At 34.4% G+C, this 25,197-nt stretch overlaps 1 protein-coding gene, 1 long non-coding RNA gene and 1 other non-coding gene across 3 annotated transcripts in view; all 3 read left to right on the forward strand.

The window, feature by feature from the left end:
- The first annotated feature begins 1,550 nt into the window (after nt 1-1,550).
- LOC135835516 (uncharacterized) lies at nt 1,551-13,304 on the forward strand. The gene is made up of 3 exons (XR_010556900.1): nt 1,551-1,956; nt 11,768-12,154; nt 12,302-13,304. It is a non-coding gene; the product is annotated as an uncharacterized LOC135835516 (long non-coding RNA).
- A 448-nt stretch (nt 13,305-13,752) lies between these two features.
- Nucleotides 13,753-13,836, forward strand: TRNAL-CAG (transfer RNA leucine (anticodon CAG)). Its single transcript has one exon. It is a non-coding gene; the product is annotated as a tRNA-Leu (tRNA).
- Nucleotides 13,837-19,261: 5,425 nt separating this feature from the next.
- LOC135835510 (O-acyltransferase like protein-like) overlaps nt 19,262-25,197 on the forward strand; it is a 40,019-nt gene continuing 34,083 nt past the window's right edge. The window contains exon 1 of the mRNA XM_065349778.1: nt 19,262-20,204. Within this exon, the coding sequence (XP_065205850.1) occupies nt 19,409-20,204 (796 nt within the window). The 5' untranslated portion in view covers nt 19,262-19,408. The remainder of the gene's footprint in view (nt 20,205-25,197) is intronic.

Genomic DNA, 25,197 nt, shown 5'->3' on the forward strand with positions numbered 1-25,197 from the left:
TGAAGGAGACCAGCAAGTTCAAAAACGTTTCGATTGCATCGTAAATCTTCAAAATTCATCGGAACATTCAAAACTCATACGCTACACAGCTGAACGTGAATTTGGCTCGAATTTATGCAACGCCCTGACCTGAAAGGCACAGACAGACGAGACAAGTTTTTTAAAAGAAGAAGAGGTCAATAATAAGGTGGTCCTTAACTACATGACAAAAAAAAATTCGCGATTTCTTCTGCTCCCAACCCTCAAAATGGTGACATCTGATGAGAAAATAATTCCCTATTTTTTATTTTTTCCAGTTTTGAAAAACTCAAGCTGCGGTGGGCCTTTCAATTTTCAAAAATTTGAAAAAAATCCAACTTGAAAGCAAAATTTTTAAAATTCAAAAATTTCAAGTTCCAACATTTTTGAAAAGTTTCTTTCAGTAAAATGAAATCTCATGAGGTTATTAACTCCATTCCTAGAAAACTAAGTCGGTCCCCTAGAATAGCTGAAATTCGTATTTTACATTAAATTTCAGCTATTTTAGGGGGTCAGCTTGATTTTCAATGAAGGGGAGTAAAATCGTCATGATGAGTTCATTTTACTCAAAAGAGATTTTTTAGATATAACAGAACTTGAAATTTTGAAATTTTAAAATTTTACAATGAATTAGTATTTCTTATTAAAATTTTTGAAAATTGAGGGACCCACTGTAGCCCGAGTTTTTCGAAAATGGAAAAAATAAAAATTAAGGAATTATTTTCTCATCAGAGGTTACCATTTCGGAGGTTGGGAGAGAAGAAAATCCCAACTTCGAAAATAAGGACCACCCTAGAGGTCAATTGAGTGACTCTACGCCTCTACTCTACTTCTTGAAAGTTGAAATTTGTGCTCGCCTCATTGCCTGTCTGGCTTCTTAAAGTCATTGACCCGTCAGCCTCAGCCTAACCTCTCAATGTCGTCTGTACATATTTCTGTCTGGCCTCTCAAAGTCATTGACCCGTCCCCATCTGTTTGGACTCTTGAACAAGGTCACTGACAAGTGACTGTGTCCCATCATCATTCATCATCAATTCGTCACCAGTTCACCTATCATCTCACCACTTTTGCCTGCTCAAGTTCAATTCAATATCACTCAAACATCAAAATTAAATCAAACTCCAAGGGTCAAGAAACTTGCCTGCTCAAGTTCAATTCAATATCACTCAAACATCAAAATTAAATCAAACTCCAAGGGTCAAGAAACTGGAAACGCCAAAGAAACAACAAGAAAAAAGACTAGAGAGAGTTGAAATTTGAAATTGATTAATAATATTATTAACATTCAAATTTGAATTCGAGAAGGCCGAATTCGAAAAGGCAAACCATGAAGACGACCAACACCACGTGTTCCACCGACCCATCGTCCCACTTCCACGGTCCCCAACGGTCCACGAATAGCGTTTTCAAAAAAATATCAATCTTTCGAATTCCTGGTTTACCGGTAATTACCAAAATATGAAAGTGGCTACAATTTGCGGCATTGGATAAACGTGTACGTAGTTTCAATCTAGGTCATTTTCGTTTCTCTATGCGTTGAAAAGTTCATTTCATTATCAGTTGTTATCATCGTAAATCAAAAATGAAAATTGCGGAATTGAAAATTTCAAAGCTCAGTCATTTGCTTGTAAATATGTACTTTCCCTTAATAATCCGCCGTCAACAATCTTCACAGTCTACGAGTGAGTACTCGCTACAATTTTTTAGCTATGTCGTTGCCTGTTAGAACAATCAATGTGTTACGAATCGCGAGAAAGTTCCCATCCAAAGGATTAAAAACAGAATTCCGAAGACACTTTGGAATTACGAGTAATCATTCGTTCAATTCTTGGATAAAATAGCTCGGTACCTATCGCAGCATCATGCGGAATTGGATACACGACATGGATCACGTACAGAAACACATCAGCGACAATTCATGCTTTTAAATTGAAGCAGGTTAGTAATGGATAATTAGAATGATAATATTTGATATGATAAATTATGTAATCGTTCGCGGAGATACCAGTCTGCGATATTCCCTGAATTTCGTTCGAATCAGCTGAAAGTAATCATTCCCAAATGACATCATTCCGAAACGGCGGCGACGTTACCCATCTTCCTGCAAACTACTATTAACGTATCGACATCGACAAATATTTCACCTCAAGTTCGTCCCTGTCGCCTGCTCGAACTGACACAGTAAGACGAAAATGAAATACTACGTCAAGCTACCGAATCCAATCAGTTACTTTGAAAGTACGTTGCAAGCTGCGAATTCTGACGTTTAGTCGCGGTCGTTGACCCGATTTTGAATATTGCCAAATTCTTCCACATACATAAAACTTTAGTCGATGCATAGCTGCGTTTATTTTTACCATAATAAAAATTTCGCGCGAACTTTCTACTTGCACCTTCGAGACGCACGGGCGAATTTCAATCTTAACTACCTGTACAGTTGATCGACCGCGAGCTACTCGATAGTATTTTGCATCTAAATCTACGCTAACTAGACGAAATTGTTCTAATAAAAATGTTAATTTTAGAGCTAATTGAAAAGAGTAGTCGCGGACTTATTTTACCGGGTGAACCGGTACTCTGGCTTGAGGTTCTTTTACGAGCCGAGTTAAAAGGCGCTTTGGCTATTAACAAACAAAAGTGTACAAGACCGAATGTCTTAATCTTCATTTCTCACATATGTGTCTGATGCTGTGGCGGCGATCTCTTGGTGGAGTGCGTGAGACACGAGAGTGGCATACTTGTATTTTTTTTCCTCTTTTGGCTCCGGTAATAAAATTAAATGATACAATCAAAGTGGTCGGAGTTACGTACAAGGGGTGAATTAAGGATTGGTTAGCCACCTACTGAGTCCAATATTCAAAATACTACCCAGAACCCTTCTTCTCCTTCTCCTAGCTTCGTTTCTGGTACATACAGCACTTGTATGTCTCTTTTACCTTCTCCGGCTTTTTCTATTCTTCACGATCTTGTATTGTGTATTTATTTATCAAAGAATGTAGGGCTACTTGTACTGTATTACCCTCGGACGTGTTTATCGCGTGATTCTTTCCAACTTTTTATACCTGTATAGTATACTTTTTGATATATTTATTTCAATTTATAAACCGTTTGTTTTCTAGATCACAGTTATCTTGAAAGGCTACTTAAACGATCGTGATTAAATAGTGCTAATTTCGATCTCGTAGACCCCTTTGATTCTCGAACATACTCGATTATTTATTCGTTTCGAAAAAAAATATACCTCTGTCTCCCCATTTTTTCCGAGGTAATTGTTGAATTATTCACGTGTGATCAAAACACAAAAAGATCTCACTTCGAGTCCGGACACTTTTTTCGTTTCTAATCGTACGCTAGTAGATACTAATCTCGTACAAAAAGTAGTTTGTTTCGATTTTAACTACGTGATACTTTTGTTATGTATGTATTATGAAAGGTACCAAAAAAAAACCTACGGCGCTGTCTTAGCGTATTTATTAAAACGAAACGCTGCTATAATAAGAATAAAAATCATCCTTCTATTTTTACACCTTCTCTTATTATGTAGGATCAGAGCAAGGTGTACCTACTTGTACGCGTTTGAAAATTCAAGAATATAAATTACACAATTGTAACCTTTTACCGAATATCAATAATCTTGAAATTCTAATCCTACCAAACGTTGGCGATCGGTTGTTGATTTATTGTTTTTCGTGTGTCTGTTTCTATGTATTCTACAATGCTCAGATTTGTAATCATCTGACATGATGTCGTTCCACATACACGTATTTATTGGAGCATTTTGCCCTGCTCTTCTTTCCCAGCCCATCTGCTTCAGTTTCCATGTGCGAGGGTGAAATTTTTTGTCATCGTGTTGGTATTTTGTTCTTAGTCGAATAATTGACGAACGGACGTATTTTTAAACGTGTAATTGTGATTTTATATCACACTTTTTACCGAGGTTTCTTGGAATATATCCATTTCGTAAATCTTATACGCGTTTTAGGAGTTGAACGTTTTTATGAACCGTGTCGTGTTTATCATGCCATTATCGGCAGATTTACTGGCATTTAAGGTGTACTTTTTTTGTTTAATGGTAAAAAAATACCTTATTCGCGGGTTCCGTTTGCTCATCGTTATGAGTATACGAGGGATGTTTAATTTATATCGCGTTCGGTATTTCACGTCGAGCTTTAATTGGAGTATTTTTTACTTAATGATTTTCGTACACAGTTTTAAACGCAGTTTCGTATCCGGATTTACTGCTCTTGAGGTTGTTAAGAAGTTGAAAAAAAAACGAGAAAAATAGGTGGTCTTTTTCCATGTAAGATGGGATTTGGAGTTGATTAATTTTTTTGTGGATTTTTTTTTCGGAACTTGGTTCTAAAATTATTTCTTGCTCACAAAGGAACCTTTCGAGGTGTCACGCACCGATATGAACAGGACCGAGATTTTTGGAAAGAGCATAGTCTGAACCCCCCACCCCAACCAAATTTTCAGCTGCCCAAGTTCATTTTCTCGATTTTTGGCGAATTTTTAAACATTCAAAATTGACTATTTTTGGCGATTTATGCTTTTTTTTTAAAGTACGAACTTGATCAGTAAAAATGGTCAAAATAAGTCCCAAAACTAATATTAATTACCCAAATCCAAATTTTACCATTTCCAGCCATTCTGGAGCCTTTCAGCGCAATTTTTCAATTTCTCCAGAATTTTGAATTTTCTCCAGAAGGCGTGAATATGCAGTTGGGCAGCTAAAAATCGAGATGTGTATTATACTCAACCTGTTTAACGAGTTTATCCACATTTGAGCCGATTTCGGGAGTGACACCTCAAGAGTGGGTTTTTGACCAGCTTTTTTCAAAATTAAAAAATCAAAAGATGACAGTTTGTGAAGAAATTCTTGAAATTTGTGCGAATCGCTGTATTTCTTCAAGAACTAACCCCCAGAGCGCAAATTCTACCATTTCCAGCCGTTTTGGAGCGAGAGTGACACCTCAAAAAACCACTCTTGAGGTGTCACTCTCAAAATCAGCTCAAATGTGGATAAACTCGTTAAACAGGTCGAGTGTAATATACAGCTCGATTTTTAGCTGCCAAACTTCATATTCACGCCTTCTGGAGCAAATTCAAAATTCTGGAGAAATTGAAAAATCGCGCGGAGGCTCCAGGATGGCGGGAAATTGTGAAATTTGAATTTGGGGGATTAGTTTTGGACAAAATACACCGATTTGTGTGAATTTCGAAAATTTCCACACAGACGGGAAACTTTTGATTTTTTTGATTTTTTAATTTTGAAAAAAGGTGGTCAAAAAACCACTTTTGATGTGTCACTCTCAAAATCGGCTCAAATGTGGATAAACTCGTTAAACAGGTCGAGTGTAACATATGCACAACTCGATTTTTAGCTGCCCAACTTCATATTCACGCCTTCTGGAGCAAATTCAAAATTCTGTAGAAATTGAAAAATCGCGCTGGAGGCTCCAGAATAGCTGTAAATGGTAAAATTTGGATTTGGGTAATGAATATTAGTTTTGGGACTTCTTTTAACCATTTTTACTGATCAAGTACGTACTTTTAAAAAAAAGCATAAATCGCAAAAAACAGTCAATTATGAATTTTCAAAAATTTGCCAAAAATCGAAAAATGAACTTGAGCAGCTGAAAATTTGGTGGGGGGGGGTGGTTAAGACTATGCTCTTTCCAAAAATCGCGGTCCCGTTCAAATCGGAGTGTGACACCTAAAGAGGTTCTCTTGTCAGGACGAGGTACCTCAACCGGTGCGGAAATTTTGGATCGAGGCAAAAAAAATATAAACAGCATCTAAGAATGCACCATCGCATTATCTGCAATTTTAAATGCTCATCTTCCTTTTTAGATTTTGGAAATTTTTGAATACGAAAGAGCAAGAGCAGTGAAAATATGAAAATTTCATTCGATCGAAGCTAAAATTTGCAGCCCATCAATCGAAAGAGCATACCTATCGCCTACACAAAAAATCTCAATTAGTAAGTTTATTAATTTTCAGTAAAAACAATGAATATCGAGATCACAGTCGACCCTCCAAATCACTTTCCACCTTTTTTGAACTGATCTGCAGCTTTCAGAAAGAAATGCTTACTTCTTCAGCACAAGTTTGTAGAATCATTTCAGAAGGTACCATTGTCCGATTTCAATCGATTCTGGAGGGAGGAAGGGGCGATAACTTGAAAAAGTAAAAGAAGTTTCGAGTGATTTGCTGCAAAATTATCCATTTTGTATTTTCTTGCAAGTAGATATGAGATTTTCAAGTTTTAATCTAAAATAGAAACTAGATTCGAGAAAAAATGCCAATTCATTCGAAAATTTGTTTACATGTGTAATTACAAAGTACGTTCAATTGCTCATTATGAATCAAATCAACGACCAAATGTTTGCATAATGACATCGGAAAACATCTCGAAAAATTGAGTATCCCTTAATATTCGGCTCTTTCTGCTATTTCGAAGTCACACACGCGAACACTGCAGTCAATCAAAAAAAAAATTTTCTCAACGATGCTCTTTAAAAAATAAAAACAAAGAATCTTAACAACTAGTTTCAACTCGAATTCGTTGACTGGCGTAGCTTGCAATTTGCTCTGCGAATTTCTTCCTCGAATTGTAACTGAAAATTGCAATATTTAATTAACCTTCGCCACTGACAGCCAAAACATGCACCCGAAACACGTGCGTCGTCTCACCATTTTATGCCAATACGAAGGTTAAATTTTAATAAAAATATTTGGTACTTGGTCGAGAATAATTGCGAGCTACTGACATGACATGACGTAGGAATTGGCCGAAAAAAAAGATGAATTCGATGCGAGTGTGAAAAAAGAAAATGACTGTTCACAAGAAGAAGAGTCAATGTATGGGTACTCTCTTTTTTTTTTTTTTTGGTTTTACGAGTACAATGCTTTATGTACGAGGTTTTTATCATCGCTCTTCATCTGACGCGCCGATTAACCCTCGGTAATATATTTTTTAATCTGGTGTAAAGATCAACATTAAAAAGGAAATTTAGAGTTATTCTTTAGAATATAAAATGCCTTTTGTAGAAATATACTATAGCGCCGTTTAGCCACTTTTTAACGACGTGTTTGGTGAAGTGTTAACGGGTATAAATTTCGAAATATTTTATTAAGGGTGGTCTGCGGCATCTCTCTGTATGGGTCCTCTATTTCTTCTTACGCGGATAAAAAAAATTTTTGATTGATTTTTCGGACTTGTTTTTTGACTAAATGATTACACATTTATTGTGGGCCATCGTTCATGCCTCGACAGTTGGTCTTACTGGTAAAATTGTTTTCGTGTCAATATTTTATTGTTTTTGGTATTTTATTACGATGTTGATTTCTTTAAATCGTCGTTCAAAGTTTTTTTTTTATTCGAATATGCTAATTTTTAAAGTGGGAAAGTACATACGTACGTATGACTATGACACCTTAAACTCGAACATGTTTTTAAAAAGTTCGAGTTCATTTACTAGATGATTATTCTCCAATCTCAACTACTTTTATTTCATGTTTGCCGAAGAAATACAAGAGTTGAGAATTCTTATTCGCCTGCGAATGTAAGAATAGGCAAATTATTTTGCTTGAAGCTGTTGCGTGCTTGCTGCCGGAAGACATTTTTTTGCCGCTGTACTTTATTCCCTACTTTATAATTATTTGAAATTATTCAAACGCACCTTGAAAAATTCGATGTGCCTACTCAAGTCCGAAATCGATCAAAGAGGTCGAGATAATGGTTAATCCGAGCCTTAGGGACACACCTAATCACATTTTAGGACCTTTCTAATGATTTTTTCTTCAGAAATTTCAACCTCAGCTGAAGACTTTAAAACAGTTCAAAACCACCTCATCATTCGGGAAATCGAAAGCAATACAAATTCCAGTTTTCCACGTATGTACTTGAATTAGAATTTTGTGTTTCTTCGCGAGGAAGGCATTAAATTTAAATTTTTGAAGTCTCCAAAAATTAAAAAAAAAATTAAGTTACTGCAATCTTGCTTGGTTGGTGCATTTTTCAGTGCTCTTTTGATTCTTTTCTGTCCGGTTCAAGTTTGAATATTTTGCTGCTGGTTGTTTTTTTTTTTTTTGGCTCCTTACTTGAATTTTGTCAAACGTCAATCCAAATTTTTCAGAATTCATTTTACAGCAGGCACGAAGGTCATTTATGGAAATTTTTCGAAATTTTTTCCTACGAACGTAGGCACATTTTCTTAAATTTGAACCAAATTTGACAATCAAGTATTTCTGCTTCATAACTTTTGATTAAAAGTTTGAATCATGCAAGTTTGAGACTTTGGGAGTCCCAATATTAAATCGTAACACATCATCGCAATTTCAGAAAAATTGACTATCTAATCTATTCAATGTGATGAATGCATTTTTCCAAATTGGAAAACGACCTTACTTGACGATAATAGCAAAAGAGAAAAATCAAAATTTTTTAATTTCTTTACAATAACACCACAAACGATGTAAGTAGGTAACTACTTCGAATTGATATGAATTTTACCCCAGTAATTCACTCGAAAGATGGTCAGAGGTTTTCAAAATTGTACGATTCAATTTTGAATTTTTTCAGCAAAAGATTAACACAAGAAATTGATTGATTCGGTAAAAATTCAGGTTGCTGGTGTATTTGAGTATTTAATGATGAATAGCGAGAAAAAAAATTTCGGCCAAAATTGACCAATTTGGGCGGAAAAATTGTTAATTTTTTTTTAGGTTGGACTGAAATGTGCGAGAAAATATCGATGGTGTTGTGGATAAAAGGCCAAACTGTTTTTTTTTTCCAAAGGGCAAATCTGTTCTCGGTCATTTTGAGTAAATACGAAAGGGCCAATCTGCATTTTTTTACATGAAAGTATAATCCAAAACGGCGAAACTGAACTATTTTTTTACTTTTTTTTTACATTACAGACCACTACAAATTTATCTTTGATGGCCAGTAATTTAAAAAAAATTGCAAATGTACCAAAATGATCTCAGAAAACCCAGACCTACGAGTAAACAAAATAATACGAGGGTGGATTAAAAAGTATCGCCAACAGTGCTCTGGAGGAGAGCCTATATGGAGGTACGAGTATTTTGAACCAAATGAGCGCTCATTTTATAGCTTGAAGTTTTAGGAAGACGGTGGTGTGTTCAGTTTTTAGATACCTACAACTCGAAAAAATGTTGATCGTATTTGAAATTTTTGAGAAAAGTTATTCGGTTGATGGGGCTGGAGTATCGTACATTGCGGTCTAGTAGCAAGTCTAATATCTATATCAAGCAGTGTGTGCAATCATTTGATAGTCCAAAGCCTCAGGAACACGGCGGTGTATTCAGTTTTTTTTGTTTGACTTGTACAAATATTCTTGAATGAATTCAACGAGATCATGGTATAGCTAAGTGATGTTAATTTTCACTAAAAAAAAAACGCCCAAGTCACTTTGGACATGTTCAACATTGTTACAGCATGTTGTACAGAAAAACTAAATACATCACCATGTTCCTGTAACTTCAGACTACAAAATTACTGCTCATGCAGCTTGCTATAAGAATTAGTCTCGCCGGTAGAGCGCAAAGTGTACCTACTTGTGTATCCTGCATGACCTGAAATTTTTTCCTCGGCCCATTCGAAGGCCTCCAAAATTTTTTCTATAACTCATATCGTGTACCTGAGACTTCAGGCTACAAAATCACAACTTCTTTCTCAATAGAAATGAAATGAGGAAGGATCGAGATGACGGATTTGCTAAACTATTTGAACCTGAACCAAAGACCAAAAATTCAGGTAATTTGAGTACGCTGTATAAGTATTTGGCATTATTTGGACACATTTGAGTAATTCTGTTGGTTTTTCTAGAAATTAAAATATCAAAAGAGCCTCAGGAAACGAATTTTATCCGTCAAAAAAAAGAGTTCATTCTGAAGATGATTAAAAAAGATACCAAAGCTCGAACCTTCACTGATGACTGATAACAAATCGATTTCACCCCTACATACAATATTAGACTATATGAGCTTTCATTTCGCGGCCGAATATTTCCCATTTGCTAAGCATTTGCCATTTATCAACAACAAAACATCTATTATTTTTTGCCAAATTTATCAGATTGGCCCTTTTTTTCATGTTGAACCTGTAGGTTGAACAAATACAAAAGGGCCAATCTGTCCACTCTCGAACTATTTCATCATTATAAATTTCTCAAGCTAGAAAAAATATTATCAGTGGATAATAATGGAAAGCGAATGAGTTGCCTTCATCAAAAAAATTGATACATCGGCCAAACTACTCCTTAGTACGATGATATGACACTTTCGAGTTTAGAATGCAAGTTGGAAACTCAGTTTGGCCTTTTATCCACAACACCATCGATATTGTTCCATTAAAACCGTGTAAAAAAAATGATAGGCTGTAATGTAAAGTTTTTGATATACTTAAATGACAAAAATGATGAAAAAGTGGCCATTTTTTTCTCGTTTTTTTTTTCAACTTCTTTGGCAACTTGTAGGCTTCCCTGTTCACATTATCAAGATGTATGGCCATAATTATCATTAAAATATACATTGAATACACTATTTTTTACCGCAAACCCATCTCTCTGCCTGTTGTGGTTTCTGAGCCACTCAAGTGAAAATCACACTTTGAAGTGAGAATTTTTTTTTTATCAATCGAGTCTTATCCCCGGCGATCCGCAGGTTAGGCAAACATGTCTACATTGACTATGCATGAGTTGCACAGTTACTAGGCAAAATGCCTACCCTGGATTTGAAAGCCAGTTCATTTCTGATTTCCACGAAAGCGAGAGACGCTTTTCATTTTTCATTCGATATCGAAATAGTCCTCCCAGTCCAGCAATCTTCACGAATCCAATATCTTCAACCCTTTAAAAGGGTTAATTATAGGGGAGGAAATCGACTTTCGAATAAATTTGGGGATACAAAAAACCCATCATCGTCTGGTAAATCTTGTTCGTTTATAATTTCACATCACGAAAGGATGAAAAGTCGTTAATTAACACCATGATACCTACGTATTAGACAACAAAGTGATAATTAATAAGGGTAAAATGAGCCAATTTACAGCGTATACACGGTGGGTAGAGATGATGTGTAATTCAAATAAAGCTAACCTAACGTGTACTTGATGCAGCCTAACTACCTACCGTAGCAGCAAACCGTATAGTAACAGTACGGAAATGGGACTTTTTTTTACATTGATTACAACTTATTGTACATAGAATTTTTACAATAATTTCGCGCTATTGTAGACCTTTCGTTTAAAACCCATTGACGAGTAAATTAATCGGACGATGTATATGGACTGCAAGTTGAAAAAAAAAAGATAGGTCGACGATAGGTAACCTTTTTTCGTTTGATTATTACCGAATAACGTGGCAGATTAGCATTTTAAAAACAGTTTAGATAGGCGAGGTTGTTCTTGCAGAACGTAGTGCTTAGCAATTTAATCTTTTACAAATCGTAAAGCCTTTTTAACAGCTTTAATTTTTTAATGGGCTACCGTGAGTGCGAAATTTAATTCGGCAACGGTAGGACATGAAAATTCGTTGCGATCTGCTGATTTTCAGCATTGGTGTCACGAAAACATAATATAGTTGAAATGTTAGAGCTCAACTATCGAGGTGAAAAACGATCGTTAGGTACTATTATTTTTGTAATAATTTTAAATTAATAAACAAATATTAAAATAATTTTTCAATATGTACCCCAATTACATCAATAATTAATTTTTCAGACTCTTGTAGGTCAGTGTCACAGAAATTGTCCGGCTGACTATAGTGAGTCTTAATTTGCCAGTCATGTCACTTGCTACACAAACAGGATCCGTCATATTAACGAACGCCTATCCGATCCGAAGTTATGCAAAACCTTTGACACAATGCGTCAACAGCGCAGCCAAGTGAATTAATCGAAAATCCATAAGTCTAGATGACGTCAGCCGTCAGCAGGACCAACCGGTTGTATCGATCCAGTATATTATTAAGTACTCGAATTTCAACGATGATTCATAAGAGAAATTTAGTTTTAATCGAAATTTGACGTAGATCTCGAAGAAAAAACGCCAACGTATGAACAGAAAACGTACAGCTCCATTTGTAGAATCTAATAACGACCCCAAAAAGTAAGTATTACAACATGGAATTTACATCGTATACGTTGCAATACGAATACACCAAAAATATTATTAGCTATAATTTGAAAGTTTTGACTAAAATTCACGTATTTTTCTGTGTATAATTAGAAAACAAAAACTTTTATATTTATGTAGATTCCAATCTGAATCTGACCCTGTGACCCTGACGATCCGTCACTGGTGACTTCCTACGTTGAGTCGGATTCTGAGTCTGACTCGAATTCCAACTCAAATTCAAAGGATGAATTTAATTGAATTTGATGTGTCTGATATCAAGTCCGTAGGGCAAGAACATGATGCAGAGTTTAAAAAAGCAAAACATAATACCCGACCGAAGAAGTCTGTTCACAACAATTCTGATATTGAAGAATTACAAGAAGATGAGGAATTGAGGAGGTATTCGAAATTCACGGCAAAAACACTAAGATTTGGTAATTTTAACGTCAAACGATGAAGAATCGAAAAAAAAAGGACAAACGTCAGAAAGAAAAATTTAAAAAGTAGGTATTTCAAAACCATAAAAATCGAACTCTAAAAAAGTCAAAACAGAAGGTGAGTAGGTAATTTACTAATGAAAAATTGTTCTTCATTACCAAAATAAAATAGGTATTGTTTTTCTGATTTCGGAGGTGATTGTGGGAATTGCAAAATAAATTTCGATGAAAAGTTATGATAATTAATTATTTACCTACTAATTTGTAGTTAAAACCTTGTTACAGAATAAAAAAAACTAATCTGCCTCAAGAAAAACACTTGGAAAGCTTTCGAGCAGATCAGCAAAATACGTTCAAGTGGGCTTATTTAAATTTCGAATACTTAAACAAAAAACAAAAAAAGAATAAAACTCACCAATCTATAACAGGTATGCTTCATTATGCAGCATTCAACACAGCAACGATGCTTGAAAACTGTCATCTTTGATCAGGTTGTTATCACATTTCTTCGATGTCGAAAAAAAACTAGCATCTGAAAATAACACAAGAAAATAAAACGTAAGAAATATCGCATGAAACATTCCTACAAAATAGCTTCAAAACATAAATACAGCGTCAAAATCACTGGCAATCACCAAAAAAAAAAAAAAAAAAAAAAAAAAAGAGGTAATGAAATTTTAGTAAAATTTGACAAAATCAATATCTCATAGCCATTTTCTGAAACCGAAGAAACAATGTTCAAATCGACAGCCGGACGGGTGCATTTTGTGAAAAATAGACAGAAATGAATGAAAGTATGTGTAGATTAATTACAAAACAATGGATAATTGTTTCACATTTTATTAGAAATCGCTTCAGTTATATTTCGAGAGATATTCGCAGTTAAAAATTACAAATTTCTGTTCACCTATTCTGGAAACTCGACAAAAAAATTTAAAATTTACATCAACGAATAAGCAGTCGAATAATATACCTAAACAGGATTATTTTTGCCACCTTCTTTTTTAAATGATGAAAATGAAAACTTGAGTACATATATGGTAATAATTAACAAACCAAGACGAATTTATTCAGTGCACCTCATCCACCTACGAGCTGACAAAACAGGCTCAGGTCGTTGAAGTGCGGTGAAAAAGCATTAATTTGTTCGAAGTCAGGATGGCCGAGTGGTCTAAGGCGCTGCGTTCAGGTCGCAGTCCACTTCTGTGGGCGTGGGTTCGAATCCCACTTCTGACAAACAAATTTTTTGTTTTTGAAAATTCATATCATAGATATTCTGACCTAGAATTCGTGAAATTTATTTTTCAAATTATATTTTGAAACATTTTTAATGAACAATTTCTACGATTCTACATATTTCAAATACCTACCACACTATTGAAAATCGTTGTTCCGAGGTTTACTCATTTTGTAATTTTATTGGGTACCTACATATAACTATTTTTTGCAATTTACTTATTTGATTTTTTACACTCAAACTAAGTACATACATAGCTACTTCAAAAATTTATTAGTAACAGTAGTTGTCTTATTCACAACCAGTTCGACATATCTAACTGCGCTGTGAGCTGTCATCTGTTTGGAATGTACCTACTCGTTCATCAGTTAATAATAAAATAAAAGTTCCTACTCTCGTATTTCATTTTTTCCTCCATTATAATTTTAGTTAGTTTTCTAATTTGATGAGATAGTTGATCATAATATTGAAAGTATTATGGTACAGGTATGACTAAAATTAGTTGAATTGTGTTTCGATAAAATACTTATATATTAGTCGTAGCATAAAATTCACGAAAAAGTTACCAACAATAATCGAATTAATACTTCGACTCGTGCGAGTGCGTATCTATACAGTAAATTAAAAAAAAAAAATGCACAAGGACAAATTATAGGCCTGAATACTTTAGCTATAGGTATAGGCAATTGTATTCAGATCTAGTTAGGTATTCTATTTATAGCTTACACTGCTTTAAAAAAAATTCACGTAGGTACAATACTTCAATTTAACTATGAACGGTAATAAATTTGAAACAATTTTTTATTTGTAAAAAATTTCATAAGGGAGCAACTCGTTTCTCGCATTCCTATAAATTATTTTTTATAATGAAATGGCAGTCTCATTGATTACATTATATGTAGGTACCACAAATGTTCATACTCTTCCATAACGCCACTAGGTACATAAAAATACTTAACGCCCGTTAACCCGAAATAATACGTACGATATGGTGTTCGGTTTATTCAAAGCGACGATGTATTACGCGAAATACTTTTTTTCACATGGCAGTTGCGACTGCTGTTTGACCAAGCAATAAAACTCTTTCACCCTGCATTTCTCCAAGAAAACGTTTTACAGGTGGTTAGAATAATCTATTATACTTGAAGAGATTTTTTGATCCAAAACAATACCCTAAAAAATCATATACTTAGTAGACACATATTTCAGCATTTTTAATTGCTACTATGATTACAGACATGACCTGATTTTACTCCTTTTGCTCCAACTACTCGTACATTTTATCATATCAATCCCTATTAAACGTATAGTTTTGACTCGAGTATTTCGTATCAAATATAACTACCTATAGGTATGATATCTTTGATGGCAAGTCAACCAGGTTCACGATAGTTGGTCTAGGTACGTGTAAAAATACGAAAGTTCATATAGATATTTGCCTATTAATTACAACTTTTAATTTGTGTACATCAAACATATGTACATGTATTATAATAAGAGGGAATCTTAATGCTACCATATTAAGCTATGATAAAAGGATCATTTGTCTAGTGTTAAGATTTGAAAGAGGTACGTGTTGCAAAATCTCAATTTGTTAAGGTACGTAACAATTTCAATAGCATTATTACGTGGTGTTACGTATTGTATTTTAAAATATTAACACCAACTCCGAACGTATCTACGATATGTGTCCATTTTTCACAAATGAATAAAGTTAATAATCGGTGAGAAAACATTGGTTATTTTATTTACTACTAAAAAATACCTTTCCAATAGTGATGTAATTAAAATATCGTAGGCCTAGGCCTAGTTCAAATGGTTGCAAAAATTGTGAAACTGGTTCAACCCTTTGTGTCTTCTTGTAATATGAATAAGTACATGACTTGAGTTATTTTTTCAGGTATTTGGAAGATTTTAAAATCTATATTTTAATATTCAAATTTTTATAAAAAAAAGTTATTCAACAAAAAAATAATAATTAGTAGGTACCTACCTACGAGATAATTTAAAGTAGACCCAGACAAAAATTGTATAAAGCAAATTCTTAGGCTCAATGGGTTTGTAACACTAACAGTGTGCTTTTCAATACTTATATCCAAAATTCGCTAAAACTGACCCACCACTACGTCTATGAGGAGGAGGAGGAGGAGGAGGAGGAGGAGAGGAGGGGGGTCAAACGAGTCCAAATTTTGGTTTTTCGGGCACAGAGATTGGAACATTTACATTTTTGTTAGATATCTCGATTTTTTTCCTGTAGAGACTCGTAAAGAGGACTGGTACTGCGTTTTGAAAATAATAATTTTTGAAAATTTTTCATCGTCACTAAAAAATTATTTTAAAAAATCACAATCGAATTTCAGGGTTTGTTATTTTGAAATCATTTTTTAGGTTTTTATGGGCGCTGATTTCGAATATGACCTTCGTTTCATGATCTGATCCTCCCAAACGCCTCGAATGTGACTCCTGCTACCTCAAGTTCAAGTTCCCCGTAAGTTCGCGAGTGAGATGAGTAAAAGCATACAGGGACGTAGCGAAGTGGTTTTTCTGGGGGGGGGGGGCAAAAATCCTATGATTCCCAACTTATTCGACTGGAAATTCCCAAGTTGGGTGAAAAAAGAGGGTATTTATTTAAGTTACAAGTGGTGAGGGGATTGTATCACGACATTTTGTAGCCAAAAAATTGTATAACTTTGTCGACTAAAGTCAAAATTCTTGTGGTATCAAAAAATTTTGAAAAAGTAGTGGTTCTGTTCAGAAAGAAATGAAAAATGTGCATTTTTTATAATTATGCTTTGAATATTGTGAGTATTTCTAGAATGTTTCTGTTTAATTTCCATATTTTTGAAATTCGTGAAAGCAGGACACGTTTTGAATGGCCCGAGCGAAGCGAGGGCAAAACTTTTGGAAAATTAATGCTTTGAAAAGTAGAATAACATCAATTTCAATGAAAGAGTTCGGTTTTTCTAATCTCAAAATTTTTCAAATTCAATCGTAGACTTTTGAAAATTGTAACTCTGCAGAAGGGAACCAAGTTGGCTTGAGCAAAGCGAGGGCAAAAACTTTGAAAAGTTTGTAATTTGAAAAGTAGAACAACATCAAAAATGTAGGTAAAATTTCGGTTTTTCTGATCTCAACTTTTTAAACATTTTAAAGAGTAAAAAAAAAAAAACGAAGTGGCCCGAGCGAAGCGAGGGTAGAATTCTTCAAAATTTGTAATTTCAAGAAGGAAAACAGCTGTAATTTTGATGTAAAAAGTTACAACAGTTCAGCCCGACCAAAGCGAGGGCAAAAGTTTTTGAAAAAAATATGAATTTTAGTTGAAAAAATCATAGATTCAGAAACAGATTTGGCTTCAACAGTTGGGAAAGTTGTTACTTTGATGATTGTAAAAAATTTTAGTTTTTGAAAACTCTGAAACTAAAAAGTTGTCGGGATTTTTGTATTTTCTCAACTTTCTTGAATTTTTCACAATTTCCCAACTTTTTCCAACTTTCGCGGGCAGGCTGCCCCCTAGCTGCCCCTTCGCTTCGTCCATGAAAGCATATCGTATTTTTAAAAATCATCTTTGAACCCAAATTCAGATAAGGTGTGAAGAAGGGGAGGAATAGACACTCCAGATTAGCAATTTCAGCAAAATCAGAAATCTTCAATTTTTGCTGGTTATCGTCCAACCATTTTTCCGAATCCATCAACCCAAAAACTGAAATCCCGCTTGCCGACCACCTGAAAAATATTTCCTCGAATGACAAACACGTTCGACAAAATATCTTGGAATTTTTATTACAAATAAAAGAGGTATCAAAATTTTGAAAGTTTTTCGTACAATTAAGAGAGGTTTTTTTGATTTCTTGGAGTCATAATAATTGATTGGACTGACAACGTTACCTCTTTTCCTCCACCCCCTCACCATATCTTTGTTTCTCTGGTAGATTTATCGAATTAGAAATTTTTTGAAGTAGAGAAAAACCATGTTCTCGGGTTTTATCGCGCTATCTCGTTTTTTAAAATTCTATTTTAATGGAATTTTTATCGAAAAAAATCAATTTTTTAGTTCTTACAAATTCATTAAAAACTTCAATAATTTTCAAATTTGAGTGCATTTTTTCAATTTTTCGAATCGTTAATAACTGATGATGAAAGACGCACATCCCTTTCACCTCTTAATTCTATATTTTCAATTTTTATCATACTCCTCCCCCCACCCCTTCTGAATATGATGCGTTCAAAGAAAATTTTCATGTTTAAAAAATGTACTGGAATCATTTTTTCTTACTCTCCACTCATTTTCATCAGATGATGAATTCCAGCAAAATTAGAAATTTTCGATTTTTTCCCACCCACTTAAGTATATTTTATCAGATGATTATTTTCCAGTTCAGAAAAATGTACCGCTGCAAGCAGAAAAAATCAAAAATGTCCAATTTTGCTGAAATTGCAATATATTATGGTACATAGTTCGAGTTGATGTTAGTGTGCACAAGAATTTCAGCCATGTATGTCACCCGTAAGGGATGTCATGGGGTTCCCAAAATGGCACACTTCAATTTCGGTTATGTATAAAAACCATTAAATATAAAAATATTGACAAAATTGGTTCAAATTCAGGTACATGGTGTAATTTCGCATCTTTCATGATAATCACGAAGAAAAAAAATGTTTCGACCGAAACTAACCACTTTAGAAGGAGAAAACTGCGTTTCTTATTGGTTCTATGACCATGAAGCAGTGACCACCTCTCCTAAAATTCTGAAAGATGTACCAAGGGTAGAAAATACCCTGAAAAATATAAAAATAATTTTTTTGGCTCATTCCAGATTGCGAACCTTTCTTCACCATCGATTTGAAGTTTTCAAGATGGGTTGTAAAGGTCTGCAGGGGTCAAAAAAATGAAAAAATTCAAGGTCAATACCCTCAAGTATCTTCACCTTTATACCAAGTTTCAAATCAATTGGTTCAAAACAGCCATTGAAAATCGTGTTAGGAGTACCCCCCCCCCCCCAAGGTGAAGATGGAAAACCGTTTATGCGCTCAAAAATCATCATTCGGTAGCACTAAACGAGAAAAAGCATAATAACCAAAATCCGAGTAAAAAGCAGAGCCATTTTTGACCTTCGCCACGTACTTGTACCTATACGCAAAAAATTGAACTGTGATATTTTTTTTCACCTTTCCAACTCATCTTCTTTCACGTATCATTTTTCAATTTAAACGAACAAAAGTCGAAAAATATTTATTTAACGGATAGTGAAAGTGATGCCGAGATGGTATAGCAGTATTTGCTAAATAAACGGCCGTGCTTCGTTCTAGAGGTTGGTTTTCAGTTTTCCAATCTTCTGCTCGACGATCATGGTTGGTGACCTTAAGCGCGTTGATATGATACCTCTCCCCGTGAAATGTCCCGTGTCCGATGGTTGCAATCCCACTCTTTTCGACTCTGCGGCGGATAACACTCTGGTGAGAATTTGAGTTGTCTAGACGGTTTAGTTTCGTTCGCGCCTAGCATTACGTAAAATGAAATTGTTATGATTCGGAGGTGATAATCGTCGTATACCCATTCGATACATTGGGATCATGTCGAGGATAAATTTTTTCAAATGGACGTATTTTTCGAATTTTTTATGCTTGGGTTTTTGTCTATGTTTAGTTTCGGCCGACTCGACCAGCAATTCGACTCGAGCTCGAAATGTCGCCGATAATAAATCCAAAGAAAGTTACGAGGATTACGACGTGAACGAGCACGAGACCGCGTTAGACGAGACCAAACCGCACAACTCCGAACATATCGAAGGTATTCGCAAATTCGATCAAAGTATCGAAAGCGAAGAAAAATACAAAAATGTTACCAAAAACCAAAACCTCGACAAAGTTACCGATTCGTCTTCGCTGGCTGAAGATATCAAAATATACGACACCGATGAAAAACCAAAACACGGCGACGATCAACAAGACGTATTCGAAGATTCGGAAATAAATCTCCAAAACGGTGGCAATATTTCCGGTACATTGGTCACCAAAATGATGCCGGAAATTTTGAAATACGGTAAAATGGTCTTACCATCTTCCGAAGAAATGGGCGCGAAACCAAATCAACGTGTAGGTAGACGTACCGAAGACGCTGAAAGTAAAACCGTTATTCAAAAGTTATCCAGATCCAAAATTGACCACGAATCAAAAAGTTCAACCGTTGAAGCTTTCGTTCCGCAAAATGTCAGTCGTTTCGATCAAGTTCTCGATTTGTTCGATCTGTATCGTTTGTTCGATATTTGGCGAGATAATGACGAGTTGAATAAACTATCGCCCAAATGTTACTCCGATATGGGAACGTTTATGGTTGGATTGAAGCGCGGAAAACCGTGGGCTTTGAAAAGTGAGTTTTTTTCTTTCAATTTAATGGGATGAAAAAGTGGTGAAAAGCTTTATTAATGTTTACTGCATTTTTAGAGCTGTGAAAATCAAATTTTAGAGGAATATTATTGAATTTGAATTCATTTTGAATTCATCTGCTGTATTCATAGCTCTTGCATAACTTTTAGTACCTAATTTCAATTTTAACAATTTTCTATTACGAAGAAAGATAGAGGAGGTACGGATCTGATCTGTTTATGGGATACAATTTCCCATTTTTATTTCGTAAAGTTTGTGCCTTGTGGCTTGATAATGGAACCCGGTGGAGGGAGGGGGTATCTTTTTTTCAAATTGAGTAGGTAAGGTAAAGAAAATGCAAGGAAACCCGATATCTCGATGCTGAAAATTTTAAAATATTCTTAGGTATGTATTTTTTGTTCACCAATTTTGAATGCAAACGGTATTTTTCCTCTATTAAATTTTTCTTTTGCTGATTTTGGCAACAAACGATGACTACTTTTTCTTTTTCTAATTTTTTTTTTTTCATGATTTACAAGTAACGAATTCAATTTTCGAGTGATAAAAGACGTATTTTTTATGTGAATTAATATTTCATGGCAAATAATTTTCATTCCTTAAATACAACAAAAAAAAAAAAAAAAAAAAGAAGTAACGGTTCATTGAAGAATATAACGTTATTTTTCTAGAATTTAAGTAGATAATGAAACACGAAACAAAAAAATTAAAATTCCGCATTAAAAAAAGTATGAATATCATTCTGAAATGAAAATGACGCTATAAACGTATCAAAAAATGTTCATGTTATTACAAATAGGTATGTTCTTATAAAAAATATCTACCTGACTTACTCATTGAGATTATGGTTTTTCACACCACCTGTCCGCTTCCCCAAAAAATATGACTAGAAAAAAAATGAATTGAAATTGCAGATGTAAAATTGTGCAATGATAAGTTTTTATGTGTAAGTATTCTCTATAGACTCAAAATTTGTGGTTTTTAGCCGTAGTTCGAGATGAAGGTCATAGGGTTTCATTTGAGATAGGAACTGATTGAAATTGAAATGTAGCACCTCCAGAGGTAAACTTTAAGGAAGTCCTTTGAACCTTTGGAAAGATCTCCTAAAGTTTTTGAAAAAATAGGAGCCTACAGGTGCAGAATGCAAGCACTTTTTCAAGCTTCTTTGGAGCGAAGCAGAAAAGATTTTTATAAAAATTGAGTATTTTGAAGAAGTTATGATTTTTTTATACTCATTTTTGTCAAGTATGGGGCTATTTGCCGTGAGGCAGACATTTATTTACTGTACTTATAAGTTTCAGCACGATGGTGATTTTTACATTTTATGACCTGGAACCTGTTCTAATCGATCAAATAAAGTCAAACTGAAAAGGGTCCAAATTCATACCATTTAGTCCAGGAGAATTAGCATTCCATAGCGAAAAGTTTGATAACAAGCTGAATTTTGGTATACGGGGGTTTTTTGATATTCTGAACACGAATTTTGGGTGTCCGGGTGAATCCTGTGTACACTTCCCCCTTTTTAGTGGACCCCAAGCCACCCAAATTTGGTTTTTGGCGTATTACTCCGAAAATATGCATTTTTATGCAAAAATACTGCGTATCGATTTTGTTTTCCTCTGAATTCCCCGTCGAATGAGGGATCAACGAAGTTTCCAATCCCAAAGGGGGTGGACCTATGGTCACTCAAAGTAGGGGTATTTGGAAAAATTTCCAAAATCGTAATTGAGATGGTTTGTATCCCACTTTTCATGCATGAAAAATGTATTCAATAACGTCACAATCCCTAAAGAGGTTCAGTAAGTACTCAACAGATTCCTCTCCCCACCCCTGCCCCCACCATTGTAAACAACATATCCAAATTTCAGATTCTTAGGCCATCCCCATCCCCATTTAAGGTCGAAAAAACTTGATTTTGACCCTATTTTTGACCACACCCTACTCTTAAATTGACCTAAGGAGCCCCAATTGAGTGTCTTTTGCAGGTTTCAACATTCCAACCCTATTTGACCCCTCTCCAAGGTCAAAAAAATTCTTCGTGGGGGGACAAAAACTGACAAATTCGGGTTGATGGTGTAGTTGGACGTCTTTGATTATATATTGCGAGAAACAAAAATGCTTAGCCAAAGTTGGCCAATTTGAACGAAAAGCCCCATGAAAAAATCGGTTTTCAGCATTTTTGAAGGTCTTCCACGTGTATAAAAAGTTCTAAAAAAATACAAGTTGCACATCTAGGCAAGATACACTGTACATACAGAGTGACCCAAAAGTCAGTATCCCGATTTTCACGTTTTAGTTTTTCTTTGAAAAATCAAAAACTAAGCATCCTAGAAAAAAACTAACGACATCATGTCGATTCGAAATTTAATTCTCTACAACTTTGTATTCATGAAATTTTTTTTGGACGCTTCCTTTCGCCTCCAGATCGATTTTTGTGGCTTGATGATTTTCATGAAAAAATTTTCAAAAGTTCATTTCTAAGAGTTTTAGTTTTTCTTAAAAAAATCAAAAAACTAAGCATCCTAGAAAAAACTAACGTTATTATGTCGATTGGAAATTTAATTCTCTACAACTTAGGTTTCATAAAATTTTGGACGCTCCCTTTCGCCTCCAGACCAATTTTTATGAAGCTCAGTTGGCAAATTTTTCGAAAATTTTAGTTTTTTGCAAAAAAAATCAAAAACTAAGCATCCTAGACAAAAACTAACGACACGCGACATTGTGTCGATTAAAAATTTAATTCTCTACAATTTTCCTCGATGTACTTTTTTCGTAGGATGCTTCTTTTCATCTCCAGATCTATTTTAATGAAACTCAGTTTGCAAATTTTTCAAAAGTTCACCTTTAAAAGTTTTAGACCCTTGGTTTTTTGACAAAATAATGGTCAAATGAGAACATGAATCCTGAATTAGTTTTTGATTTTTCAAAGAAAAACTAAAACGTGAAAATCGGGATACTGACTTTTGGGCCACTCTTCGTAGTAAATTTATAATTAAATAAAAGATAAAAACCAATCTAATTTACATCGATCTTGACTCAAATCATGTAATTTTTTAAAAGTTGAACAAACTCACTAAATTAATTTTTATTTCAATTAGTCAAATTAATTCAACATCGAGGTAATAATCTAAATTTATAATGTATTTCTTTCAATAACTTGCACTTCTGAAAGAAGTGATCAAAAATGCCGTTTAAAAGCTAAAAATGCGCGTTTTGCACAGAAACACATGCTTGAAAAAATGTCAAAAAATTTCCATAAATAACCCTTTGCCGGTGTCTAACATTCCTGCATTTGAAAAAAAAAAATCGGATGTGAAACTGCTCATCGATTTTGTTCTCCTCTGAATTCCCCGTCGAATGAGGGATCAACGAAGTTTCCAACCCCAAAGGGGGTGGACCTATGGTCACTCAAAGTAGGGGTATTTGGAAAAATTTCCAAAATCGTAATTGAGATGGTTTGTATTCCACTTTTCATGCACAAAAAGGGGTTTGGACCATCAGGAACAATTTCTAAATCACATACTTTACTCGGCTATGTCCTTTGAAATTATCGAAGGGGCTTCAGGGAGGCTCAATTTCGAAGGGTGAGCTTCGAATTTCAATCAATGATTACATTGTCTTTAGCTTTTTTATGTTGGCCATTTTGTTATAGACCTTTTTTTGTTTGTCCTTAGTCCTCAAATTACACTGAAATTGACGTATGAAACATGGAAAAATAAATTTAAAAATAATAGTGCTCCTTCTGAACACTCGTACATTACCATAGTCAAAGTTGCATTTTGATTGTTAATGGTACACGTCTTCTGGCTCTAACCATTCCCCAACATAATAAGTCAGTTTTGAACATATTCCAACATAAAAAGGAGATTTTTCAAAAAGTACATTTAAACACGAGCAAAAAAAAAATTAACATCAACGTAACGATTTTGTAAAATTAATAAGATGCTTCTAATAGACCTTGAAAATATAATAAGATCTAAAGTAAATAAAACAATACAATAAATCCTCGTTTATAATGGTAATTGAAAAACATAAAATAAAATAATTGAAAAGTTCATCTGTCGTTTTTCAATGAAACCGTTTATTGGAATATTTCAACTTTTCAATTACTTTCGCTAGTTTTTTAATTACCTACCATTGTAAAGGAGCCTCAAGATTTTGATTATTCTTATTGTGATTTCTAGAAAAGTTGAACTAAACGAATCATATTACCTTCCTATTTTACCATCAAAAGTTCGAATAATTATACTAATCAAAAAGAAGCAAAAAAAAAGAACGATGGAGGGAGCTGGGGAATCCATGTAGACGTGCATAGAATTTTCGATGACAATGCATATAGGTTGCACCTACTATTACCTACTGATATCAAATAATGTCCCTGTAACACAATTTTTCAAAAAACTAACCAGGTACTAGACAGTAGACATTTAACTTATGTACTAGACATGCGACCATAATCTAAGTAATTATTTAATTACAATGTTATAACACTAGCCTAATGAACGGGTGAAACATTATCATTATCATCGTGGTAACAATACAAATGTGCGTTTTGAAGCGCGTTATATCATAACGGATATTTAAAAAAACCATATTAATTTTGATGGTATGTGGTGCAAGTAGTAGGTATATAGGTACGAGTGTATTAAATTGTTTAAACAGGTTTACCTTCGTTGGTGTGTATTGTTATCGTATGTATCATACTGCGTCAACGCTCGACGCGACTTCCACTATTATAAATTTTTCGAAAAATGTCTACGCGATTGTCGCGATGATAACAGGAAACACAAAATCTCAGATGCCAAGTGCATTTTCGAATATTCGTCTTCGTACTTCCTGGTTTCTAAAATTGTCTCTTAAATGGATATTCGGTGTTGCAGGATATCTAATTAGATAACATAAAGGATACGTACTAATAAACCAGTGACATGGTCACTCATTTTGGTCCCATGTTTACCTACATTCACACTAGACATCTA

This window comes from Planococcus citri, chromosome 2, assembly GCF_950023065.1.
Source record: "Planococcus citri chromosome 2, ihPlaCitr1.1, whole genome shotgun sequence".
Taxonomy (NCBI): domain Eukaryota; kingdom Metazoa; phylum Arthropoda; class Insecta; order Hemiptera; family Pseudococcidae; genus Planococcus; species Planococcus citri.